The 17,962-nt window shown below is 40.7% G+C and overlaps 1 protein-coding gene and 1 pseudogene across 1 annotated transcript; both read right to left on the reverse strand.

Moving 5' to 3' along the window:
- Positions 1-873: 873 nt before the first annotated feature.
- On the reverse strand, positions 874-13,278 carry LOC144633459 (uncharacterized; annotated as a pseudogene).
- On the reverse strand, positions 7,213-9,372 carry LOC144632032 (uncharacterized). The gene has a single exon (XM_078490616.1). It carries the CDS (start codon positions 9,219-9,221, stop codon positions 7,602-7,604), a length of 1,620 nt encoding a protein of 539 aa, XP_078346742.1. The 5' UTR covers positions 9,222-9,372; the 3' UTR covers positions 7,213-7,601.
- Positions 13,279-17,962: the final 4,684 nt, after the last annotated feature.

Here is a 17,962-nt window from a genome sequence, read left to right on the forward strand (position 1 = left end):
ACAGAGAATGCCATCATCGAAAGCTTCATCAAATGTTGACTGAAACGTTCAGGAATGTGACTGCGTACGTTCACCTTTTCCATTTGACAAGCAAAGCCACGTGACGCAGATCGTTGCCGTTTGGCGCCAAAAACAACCGTTACGAATGTTTTTGAATTCGCGCTCTACCTGTTTCGGCAGTAAATGCCAGGGATTGCGTTTTTATTTTAATCAGACCACGGCATGTCAAGTTCAAAATTTATTTTACACTTCCTTTAGTAACAGTTGAATCTAGAAAGGAAACTTAAGTAATTGTTGCTCACCTTTTCGACACCTTATTATAAGCTAAATGTTCTACCACCGGACTTTTAATACTGTTTTAATCTTGAAGGAGCTCAACAGTGGCAGGACTGAAGTTAAAACTTAAAATTGCAGTACATATATTCTGTTTTATTATTCAACAAATTCGCGCGCTGCCCATATATGGTCAAAATGTTAACGTTATCTGCCATTCGTACATAAAAGATATCCTGCGATATACGTAGGTTGCCAAGATTTGTCCGAAGTGTTGTAGAGCCCTGAATAATTACAGTTTTCCTTTCTATAAAATGTGCTTCGTTGGACTTTTGTTAAGTAATAAAACAATTATCCTGCTCAATCTTGCGGAATATCGCCTACGGCCTCGTCGGCTAAGTATTAGGCGATATTCCGCGCGATTTCGCAGGATAATTGTTAAATACATGTACTTCTTAAGCCATCTTAAGGTTACGCATCCCCGCTTAGTATTTGATATTACATATGTTGCAACCCGCAGTGCCTTGCAGATTCAGGGACTTTATCTTTCTAACAACTTCTCTGCAAAACCGACGCCTTTTCCTCGGGATATCCCACAGATCAATCCCTCGGGTCGTCAACTCCGCCCTTCTGAACTCTGTCGGCAGCATACAACAGAAGCCAGCGACGGATGGTAGCAGCACGGCCAACCCAACCATAATGGATGTTTCCTGGTACATCATAGTTTACACAGTGGTCGCACAAGGTCACAGTACGTGGGCACTGAGTTGGGCATGGTCCTCGACGGAAGTTCTGAGTGCGCTTAAAATCCCACGACTTGCCGTTACCAATAAGGCCAGCAAATTTCAGAAGGCATCTGGGCCATGCGAAATATTTGTACCAGCTGCGGCAGCGTTTGATTTCACTGATGTGGTTTCTGTTCCGGTTCATCTGACGTATCAGCCAAAAAAAATCAAGAATATTACAGGTTGTACTAAGCTACTATATGAACTTATTCTGTACTCGAGTTATCCCTCAAAATCATTAAATGTTTCAAGCAAGTTTAGAGAGCACAACACCATGGTGGAGTCCAACTGCTTGGACTACAACATGGCGGCCGGAAATCAATGAAAACATCTGGCATTAAATTCTGCTACAAAAGGCGGTCAGATCACCCTCATGAACAAGTAAACATTCACATGAACACTTCTCGCAAAACCTCAACTGTTCAGATTGTTAAAAATTGCAAGATGAGGCTTTTTTAAGAGAACGTAACAGCTTTCTGGCGGCCTTAAAGATGGCGGATGCTATCGAGCTAAAAACTTTTAGCAAGATATATATTAAGGACGTCTAATAGCCAGTGAAGGATAAAAGGGGTCTTGGGATTCTGGATTTTAAAATTTTGATGACGTCACGTGAAAACCAAGATAACATGCCTCTCCCCCATATTTCAAAATCACCATTCAAAACTTAAAGCATTCAAATTTAAAATTTTGATATACAGTATTGTAAACAATATGTCAAAAACCAAGGAAGCAGCAGATTTGGGGGTTAGAATGTTAGCTGTGACATAACTGGTGTTGAAAAGTTAAAAGTATTTTCCTGTTTCATGTTACCACATGGCCGCTCTTTTTTCTCTTTCACTCTCAGTTTCGTCCTCGTACAGTCCTTCTTTTACCTCAGCCGTATCATCCGTGTCCTGGACATCTTTACTGATCAGCCATATCCAAACTCATGTCCAGCTGATAGCCTTTGTTCCACGTGTTAAGCTCCCTAACATCTAAAACATAAATGCATGCTTTGGATTAGATGGATTAAATCACATCCTGTTCCTTTAGCAGTATCGGTAGGGGGTGGAGCTGATGCCAGCTGCCCCCTCAATAAACTTATTATTGAAGAACAGTTATAGAAGCGGAAACATATGCCGTCTCTGTTTTGTGTTATGGTACTCTAGCTGTCACTTCAAAAGCTTTGAAATGCTCCTTAATGTAAACTAACAAGAAATTCAGAAATCTTACTCAAACCATGACCAATTTGGAGGCTACCGTTGTCTTTTCTTGTATCCTCAGTTGTATGGATATGTGTTTTCAATTTGCTACATTATCGCAAAATTTGTATATAATTTTGAAATGACTTAGTGAAAAAAACACAGTGGTTCATAGGTACATAGTACTAGTTAAGAATTGGATCATGCTTAGTGTACGTATATCGACTGAATATGGATGCAGGCAGTAAGTTTGGAGAGCACGAAAGATACGTTAGAGTTGCTCGAGGCGAAAGAGCTCTTCGAACTTCTCAAGTACATCCATAACTCGATATACGCACATCTAAATGAGTAAGCGTTGCTCGAGGCGAGAGCTCTTCAAACTTCCCGTGTGCTCCATAACTCGATATACGCTCAGCTAAAAGCATAAACCACTTCTTAACATAGCCGCTACAGAGTTGTGCGCGATAACAGGTTTTCGCATCTCAGATTTCTTCCTTTTTACCGAATGGTAATGAGGTTATGTTATGGGCCGCATTTTCTCACTCGAACACTCACTCACTCGATTCTGATATCAAACCGCAATTAATTTAGCATTTAAACGAGAAACGTGCTGACAGAAAGGTCCTTTAAACGCATTCAGCACATGTCAATCAAATCTCAACCTCGTTCCAGGGTCTCTCTCTTTCAGGGAACTAAATTGAATTTCACAAAACAAATCGAAAGAGGATCACTTCCACTTATCCTCTGGTGATAAAAGAGAAAAGAATTCGCTCAACGAAGCCTCAGAGCATAGGCTATCAATTACCCATTCACGTAAGAAAACATTCAAAGACGCGTTTTATAACACAACATTCATGCACGTTTTTTTCGCGTCACATCATCTTCGTGTCACGTCATCCGTTCTTCTTTTTTGAGTCGTGAGGAGCGCATCTTCTCTCATTTTAATGCTGCTAAAATACGTATACGTGCTGAGAGTAACATTTCACAACATTACTTTGCTAAAAAGGACCTTTTTTGTGATAAAATAGATTGCGCGAAGCCGAGAGCAACCACATGACGCAATCAGACAAGGAAATAAAATGAGATTGTTATTATTGAACGAGAAGAAAAAACTATCAGACCCATTCACGCAAGAAAACATTCGAAGGCAAATTAAGTGAGAGACAACTGATAGCACCAGAACTACATATAGTTACGCAAAAACTGTTAAAATATTACGCTCGCCTTGTGACGTGTTTTAGTCAACACAACTCCACGGCACGTTTTGTTTGCGTCACGTCACCTCGTGTCATGTCATCCGTTTTCTTGACCGGAGGGTCGGCGTATCTTTCCTCATTTTTCGCTGCTCAAAAATCGTAACGGGAAGAAAGTACACAAATTTGCAAAGGACGCTACTGGTAAATTTTTGTTGTTGGCGCACGACCGAGCACGAGCCACAGTCGCATCAGTGGAAAAAAAGCAGATGTTGATGGACATAAGGACACTTTTTCCGCAATCATCATTAGTTACCCAAAGTATTTGCTGTCCACCCTCAGGAAGTGGATAGTGTTTGTAAAAGACCCAGAAAAAATGATGTTGCCGTAAGTTTGGGATTGTTAACAGTTTTTTGTCAACGAAAATTCCCACGGAAAAGTACTAGATTGCTCTAGAGAGTTATATTGTATACCACTCGAATACCGTATTACTCACAGGTGCGATCCGTTTCGGAGAGAACCATTAGTAAATGTGTGAAATAAATTAAAATCATGCACAAAAATTTTCCATCTACCTGGGCACGCTACGCCACTCGCGGCCACATTTCTCAACGCCGCCACATCATCTCATGTTGTCGATTTTTTTTACGTTGTACTTTTTCTTCACGCGTGTTGTCCACTACCGAGGGAGTGTATATCACCAGAGTGCAGCTCTCAAAAAGTATTGCTCTCGTCAAATGGAATTGAAGGCAGAGTCACATGAATGGCAAGCGAGAAAGAATAGTGAAAAAAGGAAGAGAAGAAGATGTGTGATGTTCGCCTTTGCTGTGGAAAAAAAGGTGATATGTTATGTTTACCCGTGGAATTATGTGAAATGAAAAGAAAACAATAAACAAAAAGATACCGCCTCATTCAACTCCCAGTGGAAAAGAAGTGCAACAAGGAAGAAGAATGTTGGAGGAAAATAGTTTAAAAAGTTATCGCAAACTTTCATTTCGTTACGTTTGGATTACTCTGTGTAAGAATTAAAATTTTTTTTTTGTGGTTTGTTTTCCTGTTTTTATTGTTTCGAGGTTCTTTGTTGTCTTGTCGTTCTTTGTTTTACGTTTTGTGAGTTTCACAGGTCACAGGCTTTCGATGCGAAAAAAAGCCGCCTCCTCAGTACTTTTTTTCACATGGACTTCTTTTGTTAATACTGCTGTAATTATTTGGAATGAAATTTTTCATCAAGCAGTTAAAAAGAGTATAGTTTGCATCACCACGAGAATGTATTACTGCAAGGATGTATTATCTACTCGTAAACAATGAATAACAACTGAAATATGTAAAAATTGAAACAAACGGCACTTTGCATCTAATTAGCTATAACAGGCGGAAAAAGTCGTTCCATTTCCGTTTAATCGGAAAACTCTATTTAGAAAAAATGCGGAGGTCGGCACTTCATCCATCGAATTACCATGAGGTTGCTCGAAGAGCCTTTGATTATTGTAGTTAATTTGTTTTCACAGGTTGAACAGATGTAAAAAGGAAAAAATACAGATAACTGTTTTCCATTCAATGTTACAACAAAAGGATGTTTTGGCCTTTTGAGTTGCTGTTGAATGCTTTTCCACTAGAATTTGCTACAGCTGAATGTTCGGACAAATTTTTTGAAGCGCGCCTGTTCTGGTTCGTTTTCTTCACCATTTGCTTCCAGTTAGTTGTTGTAAAGACTATCGACTTAGCTAAATGCAACTTCACACGTCATCTTATATAGCACGGCCGTGCGTAAATGTTGAGTTATATACCAGGATGTCTCAATAGGAATTAGATAGGGCCAGCACGCTATGTTTTAAATATTGGAAATATAAGTTTTGAGTTTCAACTAATTTATTCTTAATCAAGGTGCCTCCATGGCATTGCAATGATTACTAAGAAATTTTGTTAATTTCAAAAATACCCTTCTCTGAAGAACCAAGACTGCTTGCCCCCAGAGCAAGAAGCATCAGAAGCAGCAAAGATGCTATCAAAATCTTGGATGCCATCACTCTGATCCTCAAGTTACAAAGTAGCTGATCAAACTCAGAGGTGACGAGCATCTGCTTTTATTGACATAAAAGGGATTTGGAACCATTCCAAAAAATTTACATCAATTCAAGAATTTTATATTGATTCAAGAGTGTTATATAGGCTCGATTACCGCCGCTCTCTAGAGTCTTATATTGATATAAGGATTTTAGATTGATTCCGGGGTATGGATTTAATTAACAGTAATTTATATTATCTGGCTAATAAAGCTACTCCAAATAAATACTTGCTTACTTGTTCTCTTAACCAATGGAAATTGGGTCTTTTTCGTAGCAGATTTAAAATAAAAAAGTAGCTCTAAGAAGACATGAATGGCTGACATTCTGAATTTACTGGTTAGCTATGTAGCTTAGTAAGCCACAAGCGTATGGAACATTCCTGTTGTCAATGTTTCTATCGCCAGATACAATATACATCATGTTATCACCACTAATTCACGTGCTGCTTTGGCACAAAAGAGTACTAATTAACAAGATAACTTGTTGCGGTTTTTCCATAATTATAGCAGAAAGAGCTTGCTAATTACTAACTTATCGATATCGATTCAAGAATTTTATAAAGATATATGGATTTTATATTGATTCGAAAATATAAAATTTTATATCATTCAGCTAGCTGAGGGTTAAAGCCACTACAAGCAAGCGGGAAATTCTTAAATACTACCTTACTTAATGTTATTGACCTGTTGGGAATAATGTACTTATGTTTAAATTACAATATGACGGTTGTCTTTATAACAGATTCAAAATAAACAAGGAGGAACACATCCAAGCTAACATCCTGTTTTTCTCAGTTTTATTGGTGAGGTGTAGATTAGTAAGGCACAAACTTATCAAACAGTTATAAGTCCTTATTGTCGATGTTTATCACCAGAAACAATATAAGTGTTATCACAACTAATTTACGTGCTGCCTTTCACAAAAGAACTGTAGCAGTTGGGCTCGGATGAAATAAGATGAAGCTTCAAGCCCAGGATTGAGACTAGTGGAGAACTGCAGCTCAACAGCCCTATGCTACATAGAGGAGCAAAGGGAACAAGTGTTGCAGAAAAGTAGGAACAGGACAACATGTTGTAGTGTTCACATAACTTTGGCGGAAAGAGCATGCTAACTAACTTGGTGATATTGATTCAAGAACTTTATATTTATATAAGGATTCCTTCATTTACATTCGCATTCCTACATGAACACAAAATGCACTGATGTTAAAAATAACCTGAACTCCTAAATGTTATGTTGGGCTACCAAAATAACCAAGATACGACTTGTCAAAATCATGCAAGCAGCATCCCCTTGCTTTCCAACAAATTCCACCTTATCCATTTGAATTGAGGTCACTACATTTCATGGTCAGGCATCAAACAATAACATAAATGATATCAACCAAGCAATAGTCAATCAGAACAATGCAGCTATCCAACACGGTTTTATATCACCAGATGTGACATAACCGCCGGCACTAGTACTGCCAATGGGTAACCCAATGGTTGAATAACAATTTCTACATGACATTTACTTTTGCTTTAGGAATCACAAAATATGCCAGCAATTATGATCCATTAGTCTTGGAACAATGGGTTTGGCCACTTGTTTAATTATGGGTAAGGAGTAAATTTAGTTCCGCTTGTTGATATTGAAGTTTGCCTTCCTGCTTGTGAAGATAAGACAGATAGATTAGATAAGATTATCTTTATTTTCACATGGGTAATTCATTGACTATTAATTACAATTTTTTTTTTTTCATTTTCAGAGTCCCTTAATTTTGTATGCTTTCAAATATACTATGAACATAGTCTGGAGCCAATCCGTGTAGAGACCTGTAAACCATCGTAGCTTTTTCATTTTGTTGCTGGCAAGCTTTTTCTAGATTTCAATAATGCATTAATTATAAATACAAACACATTTAAAAGTTATACGTAAGCTTTCAACCCTTGTTGTTTATCTTTGAGTTGATTTACATGCGGCATTACTTTCATTTTCACAATATTCTTTTGTGATCGTTCAATAAGAAGAAGAATATTTACTAAACTGTACATGTATGGAGCTACGAAACTGATAAAGATAACTCAAAACTCAAATTTAGATACAGCGCAAAACACATTCTTAAGCAAACGGCATTTTACAAGGCTGTTTTGAGGACTCTTCGAAGCGCTCGTGTACAATTAACAAAAGGTTGTTGCTAGTCCATATAGCTACTGACACGGCAGTTACAATTGCCGCTAAAATGTGTCTTTTCCATTTTCTTCGCCAAACAGCCATGACAGCCACATTCTGATAGCGCGTTTCGATTGTTATGGAAACGCTGATGAAAAACCACTCGATAACTAACGGAACAGAAGTGTGAATGGCAAAAGACTGTAGCAAATTTAACAGGGAATCGTTCTGTAAGTAAATAAATTGATATAAATACAAAACAGCGTTAACAGACACTATAGCAGTTGATTCAAACAACATGCTCATGATAGAGATATCAGCCATTAGTCTCTCACGGCGAGGAGTACGAAAACTTCCCCAAGGAGCTAATGTTCTTTTCCAAATTAGGTGACAAATCTGATCGATCACAACCATCGTGCTACGTTCTAAGACTTCTGCAGCGCCGTGAATTATTCCAAGAATAGCGATAGCCTTCAAACTGTCAAGATCCGCTTGTAAAACTCGAAACATAACCGCTGAGGCACAATACAGGGGCGCTAATAAGACACACGAATATCCCGGATGGGTAATGTTCCATAACCGCTGAACAGAAATTCGCGAGATAACTTTAAGTAAGAGTCCAATGAGAGGAGCGAAGAGTGCGATTAGAAGTTTGCCTTCATCGTTATGTTGTTTGTTGTACGCTGGGTAAATGAAAGAGGCTACGGGAATAGCAAGAAATAAACAAAAATAGCCTGGTACTATCAGTTGTAAGAACAAAGTCACTTGCCGTTTCCTTGTCGATATGCGGAAGTGTTTTGTTATGAGATAGGCTTGGATGCAGAAATTCGAAATAAACAACACGTTGAGAGGAATCTTTTGTACTGAAGATAGGTTCGAATATGATATTCGTAGAGCTTGTAGAACAACACGATAAATTGTGTCCAAAGAATACATTACGACACAAACCAGGATCAGTTTTCTTTTTATCCCTCTCAACTGATGTGGGCGAAAAAGGAATAACACCAATTCAAAGAACCAGACGTAAAGAAAAGCACAAGAGATCACATCTGAAATTGATCTAATCCATTGAACTTTTAGTGGAATGGACTTTTTTGGGTGAAATTCGCAGTGGTTTACAGTTTTGAAACTGAGATAGGAGATCAGCATGTATACTGTGCCTAAAATGGTAGCAGTTAGTAATGATATCAGAGCTCCAATGTACATCGATTTACATACTGAAAGGAAAGCAGATGGTCTGAGTCGCTTCCAAGCCATTGCTTTATCTTTATCCTGTTGATCTTCTTGTGTTTCTTCGTTTTCCTCTGGCGAACACGCGTCTATGACCCTTATATCGAGACTGCTAGACGCTAGGTAGTCCAAGCTTGTGGTTTCTCTGTCGCTGTATTCTTGATAAATAAGCTCATCAACAGGAAGATAATACCATTCTCGTCCTGTACTTTGTAAGGGATCGTAGCCAAACGATTCAGCCGTGAATTCAGGTTCTTCTGGGTTGTAGTGCTCTGTCACGCCTCGTGTAAAACTGAACACGATATGACCGAACACCTCTATCAGTGTATTGCTACTCATCGTTAATCGAAAACCGTTAATCGAAAACCAGTAGTTTATCAGTTAGTGCCGGTCGTAGGGATTGCTCAAGGTAACAAATGAAATGAAACTTGCAAGACAAGCTTCAGACTATAAACTGAATCTCCCTGTATCCGTTTCAGTAAATGAGGGGTTTCACCGTTTTTAGTTTCGACCTGAGGTGTCATTATCTTATCAGCTGGGAACGGATGTGAATTAATGACGTGAGCGAATGTTGGTTTCAGTTTCTGCTAATGCAAGCGAAAAAGAACTTACGCATTGTTTCGATGGCCAAGAATGCGTTCTTTGTTATTGTCAAAAAGTTTAGATCGTCATAGGGTTTCAAGGTTGATGTTTCCTCGTTAAATAAAAATGTTTTTATACTTAGCAATTTGTAAGAGGGCCACAAGGAGACCACAAGTTCATCAGTTTTTTTGAAGTTTTTGATTGATTGATCGATCGATCGATTGTTGTTGTGAGTTAAATTAATCAATCGATATCGATCGATTGATTGATTGTATTAATTGATTGATTAATGTTGTAAGTGAATTCATAGTGTGAGTTCATGGCAAGTTGGATAATTTGCCAGCAAAAACGGTCGCCTGATCTCGATTATTTTTTGTGCCACGCAACAGCGTCATTTTGAAGAGATTTGAATGTATTTTGCGTTGAGGCGTTTGCGAACTGTTGCGGAAAGAACAAAACAAAGTCACAAGCTTCTACCGCTATATAACATATGATGAAATCCGGATGCTGATCTTCCTGAGTTTCCCCGTTTTCCTCAGTTGAGCACTCGTTTAGAAGCCCTGCATCGATACATGACGTCTGTGCTCAAATTCGGGACAATACCCGGTTTAATACTTGAATATTGCACTGGCAATGGAGTAATCTGATTGGATGATTTTAGTTATTGGCCCTATATATAACTACCTCAGTCGTGTACTACATTATGATACTGCTTATCAACAAGATGATAGCACCATTCTCCAGATTCTCGACCAGTGCTTTCCAGAACATTATAGCCAAAATTTAAATAGATACCTTTGGTATCAGGAAAATTTATTTACGCAGACCACAACGCAAAATTAATGTTGCCTTTACTCACTAACTTACAAAAATATAGGACGATAATAATTAGTAAAATTAACAATATATTTAGAATAATAAAAACAAAAAGTTAGCATGGTATGACAAAGCACAGTCGCTTAGCAATAATGTTGATTACAGTTCGACTACTTCAACCAAGTGACTTGCGAACACAGACTTCAGAGAGAAGAATATTTCCTCCAGAAAGCAATACTTTTGGAGCACGCCTAGCAATGATCCGACAAGGGGCGAACACAGCCTGCAGAGGAACTGATCCGCCAGAGGCCACATGTACCATACCCCCGAGTGGAACGGGCCCAACGGCACCAAGCATGCAGGAAGAGTAGGGTGCCATTCCTAGGGACCCTGAACTCCGGACTCCCAGTGCCCGTCACACCCCCTACCATGCCGGGTGACAGAGCCAGATGGAGACGAGAGGGAGGCCGACGCGCGTGCCCGACGGCCCGGTCGAGAGCGCGGACGCCCCCGGCGACGAGGGGGGCGGCGGGGTGCGGGGACCCAGCGACGCGGAGGAGCCCGACTCCCGGTGCCGCCACCCGTCCCCGGGGCACGGGAGGCCGCGGAGCGGCCCCCGGGGCCGCGACCCCAAGGCGGGGCCAAGGAGAAGAAAAGAAGACAGGAGAGGGGAGGCGGAGAGGCCAACCCAGAGGCCGCCCGACCCCACCAAGGGCGGCAGGACGGGCCCATCACGACTACACAAGACGAACTGAGCCTAAAAAAAATATTCACTTTATAACACAAGGGCATATGACAAAATTCAGTACAAATGTAATAAATAAAAACCTTGAAAGTTAACAACGCTTTCCAGACAAATTATCGATCAAGCAAGCTCAGGGGCACCCAACGGATCATTTCGGTGAATATCAGTTCGGAAGGCCTATTATTCCCTCAGATTTTTTTTGAGTGAGACGTCACCTAGAACCTTCGCAACACCTGTTGTTTTCGTTGAGGTAAAAATGTTGTTTTGGGTACAGCAAAACACCAGTTACCGTTTTCGGAAAGGTAACAACTTGCAAATTCGTGTAATGCAATTTTGTTTGCTTAAAGTTTCTCAATGCCACTTTGATCCGTCTCTAGAGTGATCTCTGTTTGCTAAAAAAGTTCTAAAAAGACTGCTTAGTCCGCAATCTGACCATTTTTTACATGTAAATATCGCGTCATACAAAAGAGAAGCCCTAAAAACACAGACAAGGTAACGAATGATCGATTTAAGGAAGGAAGAATTCATTGCGAATGATGAACAGTTTTAAAGATTAAGGCTTAATTATTTACACAACTTTCGTGTTTAAACCAAACTCGAGCAGCCGCTTCTCTGACATAGCTCCTTTAACTAAAGGGCATTTTACAAGGCTGGTTCAAGGATTCGCTAAAACGTTCATGAACAATTACTAAAAACAGTGTGCTAGTCCATAAAGCAATCGTACCTGCAGTTACAACTGCCACTGAAATGTGTCTTTTCCATCTTCTTCGCCAAACAGCCATGACAGCCATATTCTGATAGTGAGTCTCAATCGCTAGAGATACGCTGGTGAAAAACCACTCAATCACCAGCTGAACTAAAGTGTGAATGGCAAAAGTCTGTGACAGCTTTAAAAGGGAATCGTTTTGTAAGTAAATGAATTGATACAAGTATAATAAATAGCCGGTAACACCGACGATAGCAGTTGATTCATACAACATGCTCATGATAGCGATATCAGCCATTAGTCTCTCACGGCGAGGAGTACGCAAACTTCCCCAAGGAGCTGAAGTTCTTTTGTAAATCACGTGACAAATGTGATCTATCAAAACCATGGTGCTTCTTTCTATAACCTCTACAAAGCCATGAATTATGCCAAGAATAGCGATGGATTGCAAACTGTCAAGATCTGCTTACAAGTAAAACTCGAAACATTACCGCTGTGGAACAATACAACGGCGCTAATAGGACATAGGAATATCCCGGATGGGTAAGGTTCCGGCATACCAGCTCAACACAAATTCGGGAGATTACTTTGAGGACGACTCCAGTGAGAGGAGAGAAAAGTGCGATTAGAAGTTTGCCTTCTTTGCTTTGTTTGTTATACACTGGGTATATTATTTCGGCCACAGGTATGGCAAGAATTACAACGGAAAAGGCGGGAACTGTTATTTGTAAGAAAAACGTCAGCCGCCGTCTCTTTGACCATAGCGTGCAGAAGTGATTCGTTAGAAGATAATCTTGCCAACCTACACTAACAACGCTGAAGACATTGAGTGGAATCTTCTGCAGAGTAGAAAGCTTGGATTGGGATATTCCTAGGGCCTGTAGAATCACTCGATAAAGTGCATCTAAACAGTATCCAAGGCAGCAAACCAGGATCAGTTTTCTTTTCAACCCCATTAACTGATAAGGACGGAAAAGAAATAGGGTAACCACAAGGGTCGAAGTGTACAAAAAAGCACAGCAGATTACGTCAGAAATTGATCTTAACCATTGCACGTTGACTGGAATGGACTCCTTTGGGTGAAATTGGCAGTTGTTTATAGTCTTATAACATAGATAGGAGATCAGCATGTATACTGAACCTATGATGGTAGCAGTTAGAAGTGAAATAAAAGCTCCAATGTACATTGATTTACAAACTGTGCGGAGAGCGGATGGTCTGAGCCGCTTCCAAGCCATGGCTCTATCTTCATGTTGCTGGTCTTCCTGTGTTTCTTCGTTCTCGTCTGGCGAACACGCGTCTATAACTCTTACATTTAGACTGTTGGCCACTGGATAGTTTAAACTTGTGTTTTCTCTATCGCTGTATTCTTGATAAATAAGCTCATCAACAGGATGGTAATTCCATTCTCGACCTGTGCTTTGTAAGGGATCACAACCAAAAGACTCTAGCGTAAATTCAGGTTCTTCTGGGTTGAAATGCTCTGTCACGCCTCGTGTAAAACTGAACACGACATGAGCAAACACCTCCATCAATGTGTTGCTCATCTTTGCTGCGTAGAGATTTAACCACGCTTCAAGTTACGTTTTCTTGATGTAAGAATCCGAAGTGTAATCTTCAGGATGAGGCTCTGCAGTTCAGTAGAAGCTTATTAGTTTGTGTTCGCAGGCTCCTGGTGTTCGTTGGGATTGTCTGCTCAATGAGCAAGCATCTTTTTATAGGTTTCCAACGCGGAAGTCCAAATCTTTTTTTCGAGACTTTAGAAACCCTTTTGTCGGGAACATTTAGAAAGATAAAAACGAATTTCTCGCTTGACTGGTTAAGGGCAAGTCCCGATTGTTTAAAAATAAATTTCTGCCCTTTTATTTTCAACTGAACAACTTTTGCTCATCGTTTAGGGAGGTAAGCAGATGATATATATCATGTTTTGTGAAACCATGCCACCTCGTTTTAGAAGCAAATGCCTGTTTTGGTCAATTCACTATTTAACTTCCTTCACTTTAAATGTCGACAAGATCCGGAGCGAGACTTTTGGCGGTCATTCATATACGAAGGCTTGTACGGAGCGAAAAACATACTCGCTGAGCGATAAAAAATTGCTTTCGAAAGCTATAACACCTAGATTTTGAGTAAACAGCTTTTTATCACTTCTCATGACTTCTGTTCAGTTCGGCTTTACATGGGCTTACGTCGATAAAGTCCATACCAAGCGACTCTAAGTGAAATCAATGATAACATGTGATTACTAGAGTATATAAGAGGAAAGGGCCCGAATTTCCATTGAAAAAGACGTTTTCATAACATTTTAAAGAAAATTATTGTAATTCTCTGCTGTTTCAGGCGCTGAACCAGCTTACTTCCTTCCTACAATAACTGTTGTTGTTTTTTTCGGAATTTTCATTGATTTGTTTTGAAATAGCGATGAGAATGCTTGTTCTGTAGACAGAATCCTTAAGATTTATAAATGCTTCGTTGGTGATAAATTGAATCAGGTGATAATGTATGACTTCCTCAATACTAATTATCTGATTGCTTTCGAAACTTTGTTGTCGCAGTTAGAAGAGAACTTTGTCGTCAAAGTAAGAAGTAGGGATTTAACGGAATTAAGTCACGCTATTAGCGATTAGCTACATCAGGTGATTGCGTATGACTTCCTGAATACTATTTATCTGACTGCTTTCGAAACTTTGTTGTCGCAGTTAGAAGAGAACTTTGTCGTCAAAGTTAGACTCGTGGTTCGACGGAATTTAGTCACGCCAGCGATTAGCTACATCGGGTGATTATGTATGACTTCCTGAATGCTAATTGTCTGGTCAATTTAACCTGATTGCTTTCGAAACTTTGTCGTCAAAGTAAGTAATAAAGATTCAGCGGAAGTTAGCTGAATCAGCAATCAGGTGATGAGGTGATCAGTATGACTTCCTGAATACTTCTTCCTGAATTCTCCTGGGGAAAAGAACGAGAAGAAGCATTCAATGAGTTGAAGAAGAGATTGGCCAAAACAGAAACCTCGGGTTACTTTGATATCACCGCAAAAACTTGTATCATAACTGATGCCAGTCCAGTAGGCCTTGGTGTCATCCTAGTACAAGAACAGATTGGTAAAGAGGGAGTGATTTGCTATGCCAGGCGGAGCTTAACAGACGTGGTGAAACGTTACTAACAGACAGAGAAAGAGGCTCTGGGGTTAGTATGGGCATGTGAGAGGCTGCACTTGTATTTGTTTGGAACTGACTTTAACATTTTAACAGACCACAAGTCCCTGGATTTTTTACTCAAAGAAGTCGCAACCAAGTGCAAGGGTTCGTCTTTGGGTGTAAAGACTTCAACCCTACCGTTGTACTGTTAGACAAATACCGGGGAAAGAAAACATTGCAGACTCCCTACCCCGCCTCACAAGGGACAAAGGAAGTGCAAATCTTACTTCCGAAGCAGAAGAGTATGTCAGATTCGTCGCAGAAAAGGCAACCCACAAGCATTGTCAACTTGAGAGATCGAGCGTGCCTCAGATGTCGACGAAGAAATTTCGAATGTTAGAAAGTGTATGCAAACGGGCCAGTGGCACAAACTTGAGAACAAGCGACACTTGCTAGTTAGAAATGAACTTTACGTTATAGGAAAATTAGTACTTCGGGGAACACAGAACATCGTCCCTTCTAGTTTGCGAGAACGAGTCCTGCAGCTTGTTCACGAGAGGCATCCAGGGATAGCGTCCACGAAGCGCAGACTTCGTACAAAAGTGTGGTTGCCAGGATGTGACAAGGACGCAGAAATGTTTTGTAAGACCTGCAATCCCTGCCAGATGGTCAGTATGCCTAAGCCGACAGAACCCCTTAAGAAGACCCAACTTTCCTCAGGTCCGTGGCAAAACATCTCAGCAGATGGCATCTCTGCTATCAGGAGACCATCTTCTTGTAGTTGTTACCAATTACAGTCGCTACATGAAAGAAGAAGTCTTGAGGACTACGACTCCTGACAAGGTCATTGCAAGTCTCAAGAAGATATTTCTTACGCATAGACCGCCGGTTAATATCACTAATGACAATGGACCGTAGTTCATAAGTGAAAATTTGTACCGAGTGACTCCACTTTGGCCTCCGGCGATTGGAGAGGCAGAGAGACAGAACCGTTCCCTACTAAAGAGGTTCAAGATTGCACAAATCGAGAAGAGAAATTGGAAAGAAGAAATTGCATCATTTCTGTCAATGTACAGAACAACCCCACACAGTACCACTGGAGCAAGCCCTGCAAAACTCCTGATTTGTAGAAAGCTGCGAACCCGCATACCAAGAATCGAAGAATTTCCAGTAGACTACCAAAAAGTACACGATAGAGACAGTGAAACCAAGGAGAAAGGAAAGTTGTATGCTGATGAGAAAGGCCGTGCTCGCGAAAGTGATGAAAAACAAGGTGACATGGTATTGTTAAAACAGGAACGGAAAACCAAATTGAACGACATCGGAAAAGAACCGTACCTTGTACTGGACAAGACTGGCAACAGTGTAGCAGTGGAATCAGCCGATGGTGTCCGGTAAAAGAGGAATTCCACACACGTAAAGAAATTCATTGAGCGGCGTTATATGCCTGAAAGTCAAATATCAGCATCTCCTTCTACCTCAGATATTTGCACTGAACATAAACCGCAACCAAGTGTAAATGGAAGAGAGGAGCATTCAGGAGAAACTCTTACGTAGAGAGCAGCTAGGAATACAGCAGAACCTGGCTCGAGCGCTAGCGAGGACATTTATCCAAATCTCTTGAGGTCTAGAAAACTTCTGACTACCTCAGTTGTGTAATAAATTATAATGCTGCTTATCAATAAGTTGATGGCACCATTCGTCTATATGTATCCAATTTACTTGGGTGGCCTTGCCTGGAGTAGTCACACTGTTAGTTACTTTGGCCAGACTGAAGAATGCTTAGTAAATTAACACATTGAGGCAGCTAGTTTATTGGAAGATAATGCCCGAGCTTAAAGGTTGTCCGAAAAATGAACATGTCTTAGAAATTAACTGTAATGGAAATGTCTTTTTTACTATTTATTTCGTTTTAATACATGATACCAGTACAGTTCAAGAGTTTATTAAATATTATGCATATTAAAAGACAAAGTAGACATGCAGTGTTTTTCATTTGGTCGAAAACAAAACGATAATTTTTCGACCGCAGTTGTTATAGTTGTTTATTATTTATTTTATTTATGAGTTGTACAAATATGTAAACGAGAAAAATTGTCGATTTTGTTTATTTTTGGTGAATCCACAATCCCCTTCTTAAACACCATTCCACTAATTACTTAGGGACCACTCCAGTTAGCGTGAAATTTGTTGGGGATTATGTCGGTATATTTGGAGACCACTTTTGGATTGGGGATCATTTTGGGGAAGGGTTCATTCCAAGGAAAGAACAGCAAACACAAGGGGCCGAAATATCCCGAGGGCAAGTCGTTTGTCCACCTTGGGACTTATCCCAGCGGAGATACATCTCTGGTAGCACATTCACCCAAATAAATTATCCCAACAAAGAAGCTCTTGAATTGTGAACTGGTTACATCAAGGTACCGGTTGCAGAACCACTTCAATTTGCTCAATGATTAGGTTATGTTCTTATTTTGTGACAAGGTTTTTTCCTTTGATCCTAGAGCGGGCGTACACAATTTACGTAGGTCAAAAATCCTAAGAATCTTTCCTAAGAAATTTTGTCCCCAAAACAATCTTCATTGCAACCGGGGAGAAAACATGTACCCAGACACCAATTCGTTTTAGTGTCTTAGGGCCGATCCACAGCGGACAAGAACAACGGAGACAATAATGAGTCACTGTGCAGAACACAGTGCGAACGCGAGACCACACTGCCAACGGAAAACAAGAAGCAGCATGATTGGTCCGCGTGACGCGGAACTGTCACATGCAAAACAGTGCGACGACGGGAAGGGCGGACAATCCGGGGAGCCGCCCGAGGGACCGTCGCATCCCAGCCCCGCCAGAACAACGGGAGGGCCACGGACCCCCCCGGGCACCGGAGTGGCCCCGCGCCGGAGGAGGAGAAGGAGGCCGGAGAGAGAAAGACGAGACGACTCAATCCACTGATGAGAACACGCGTGCCATGCGACGCGTGGACTGCAGGCCCAAACGGGGAGAAGCAGGGAGCCAGACCGTGCGGCTCACCGCCCAGAGCCTGACTGTCGCGACGGTCATGTCGACAACTGTCCGCAGTGCGATTCGGCCCTTA

The sequence above is a fragment of the Oculina patagonica genome, chromosome 12 (assembly GCF_052425735.1).
Source record: "Oculina patagonica isolate OP01 chromosome 12, crgOcupat, whole genome shotgun sequence".
In the NCBI taxonomy this organism is placed as follows: Eukaryota; Metazoa; Cnidaria; class Anthozoa; order Scleractinia; family Oculinidae; genus Oculina; species Oculina patagonica.

Bases quoted from the DNA above. Each gene is read 5' to 3' on its own strand.
- LOC144632032 (XM_078490616.1), bottom strand. From the start codon at position 9,221: ATGAGTAGCAATACACTGATAGAGGTGTTCGGTCATATCGTGTTCAGT.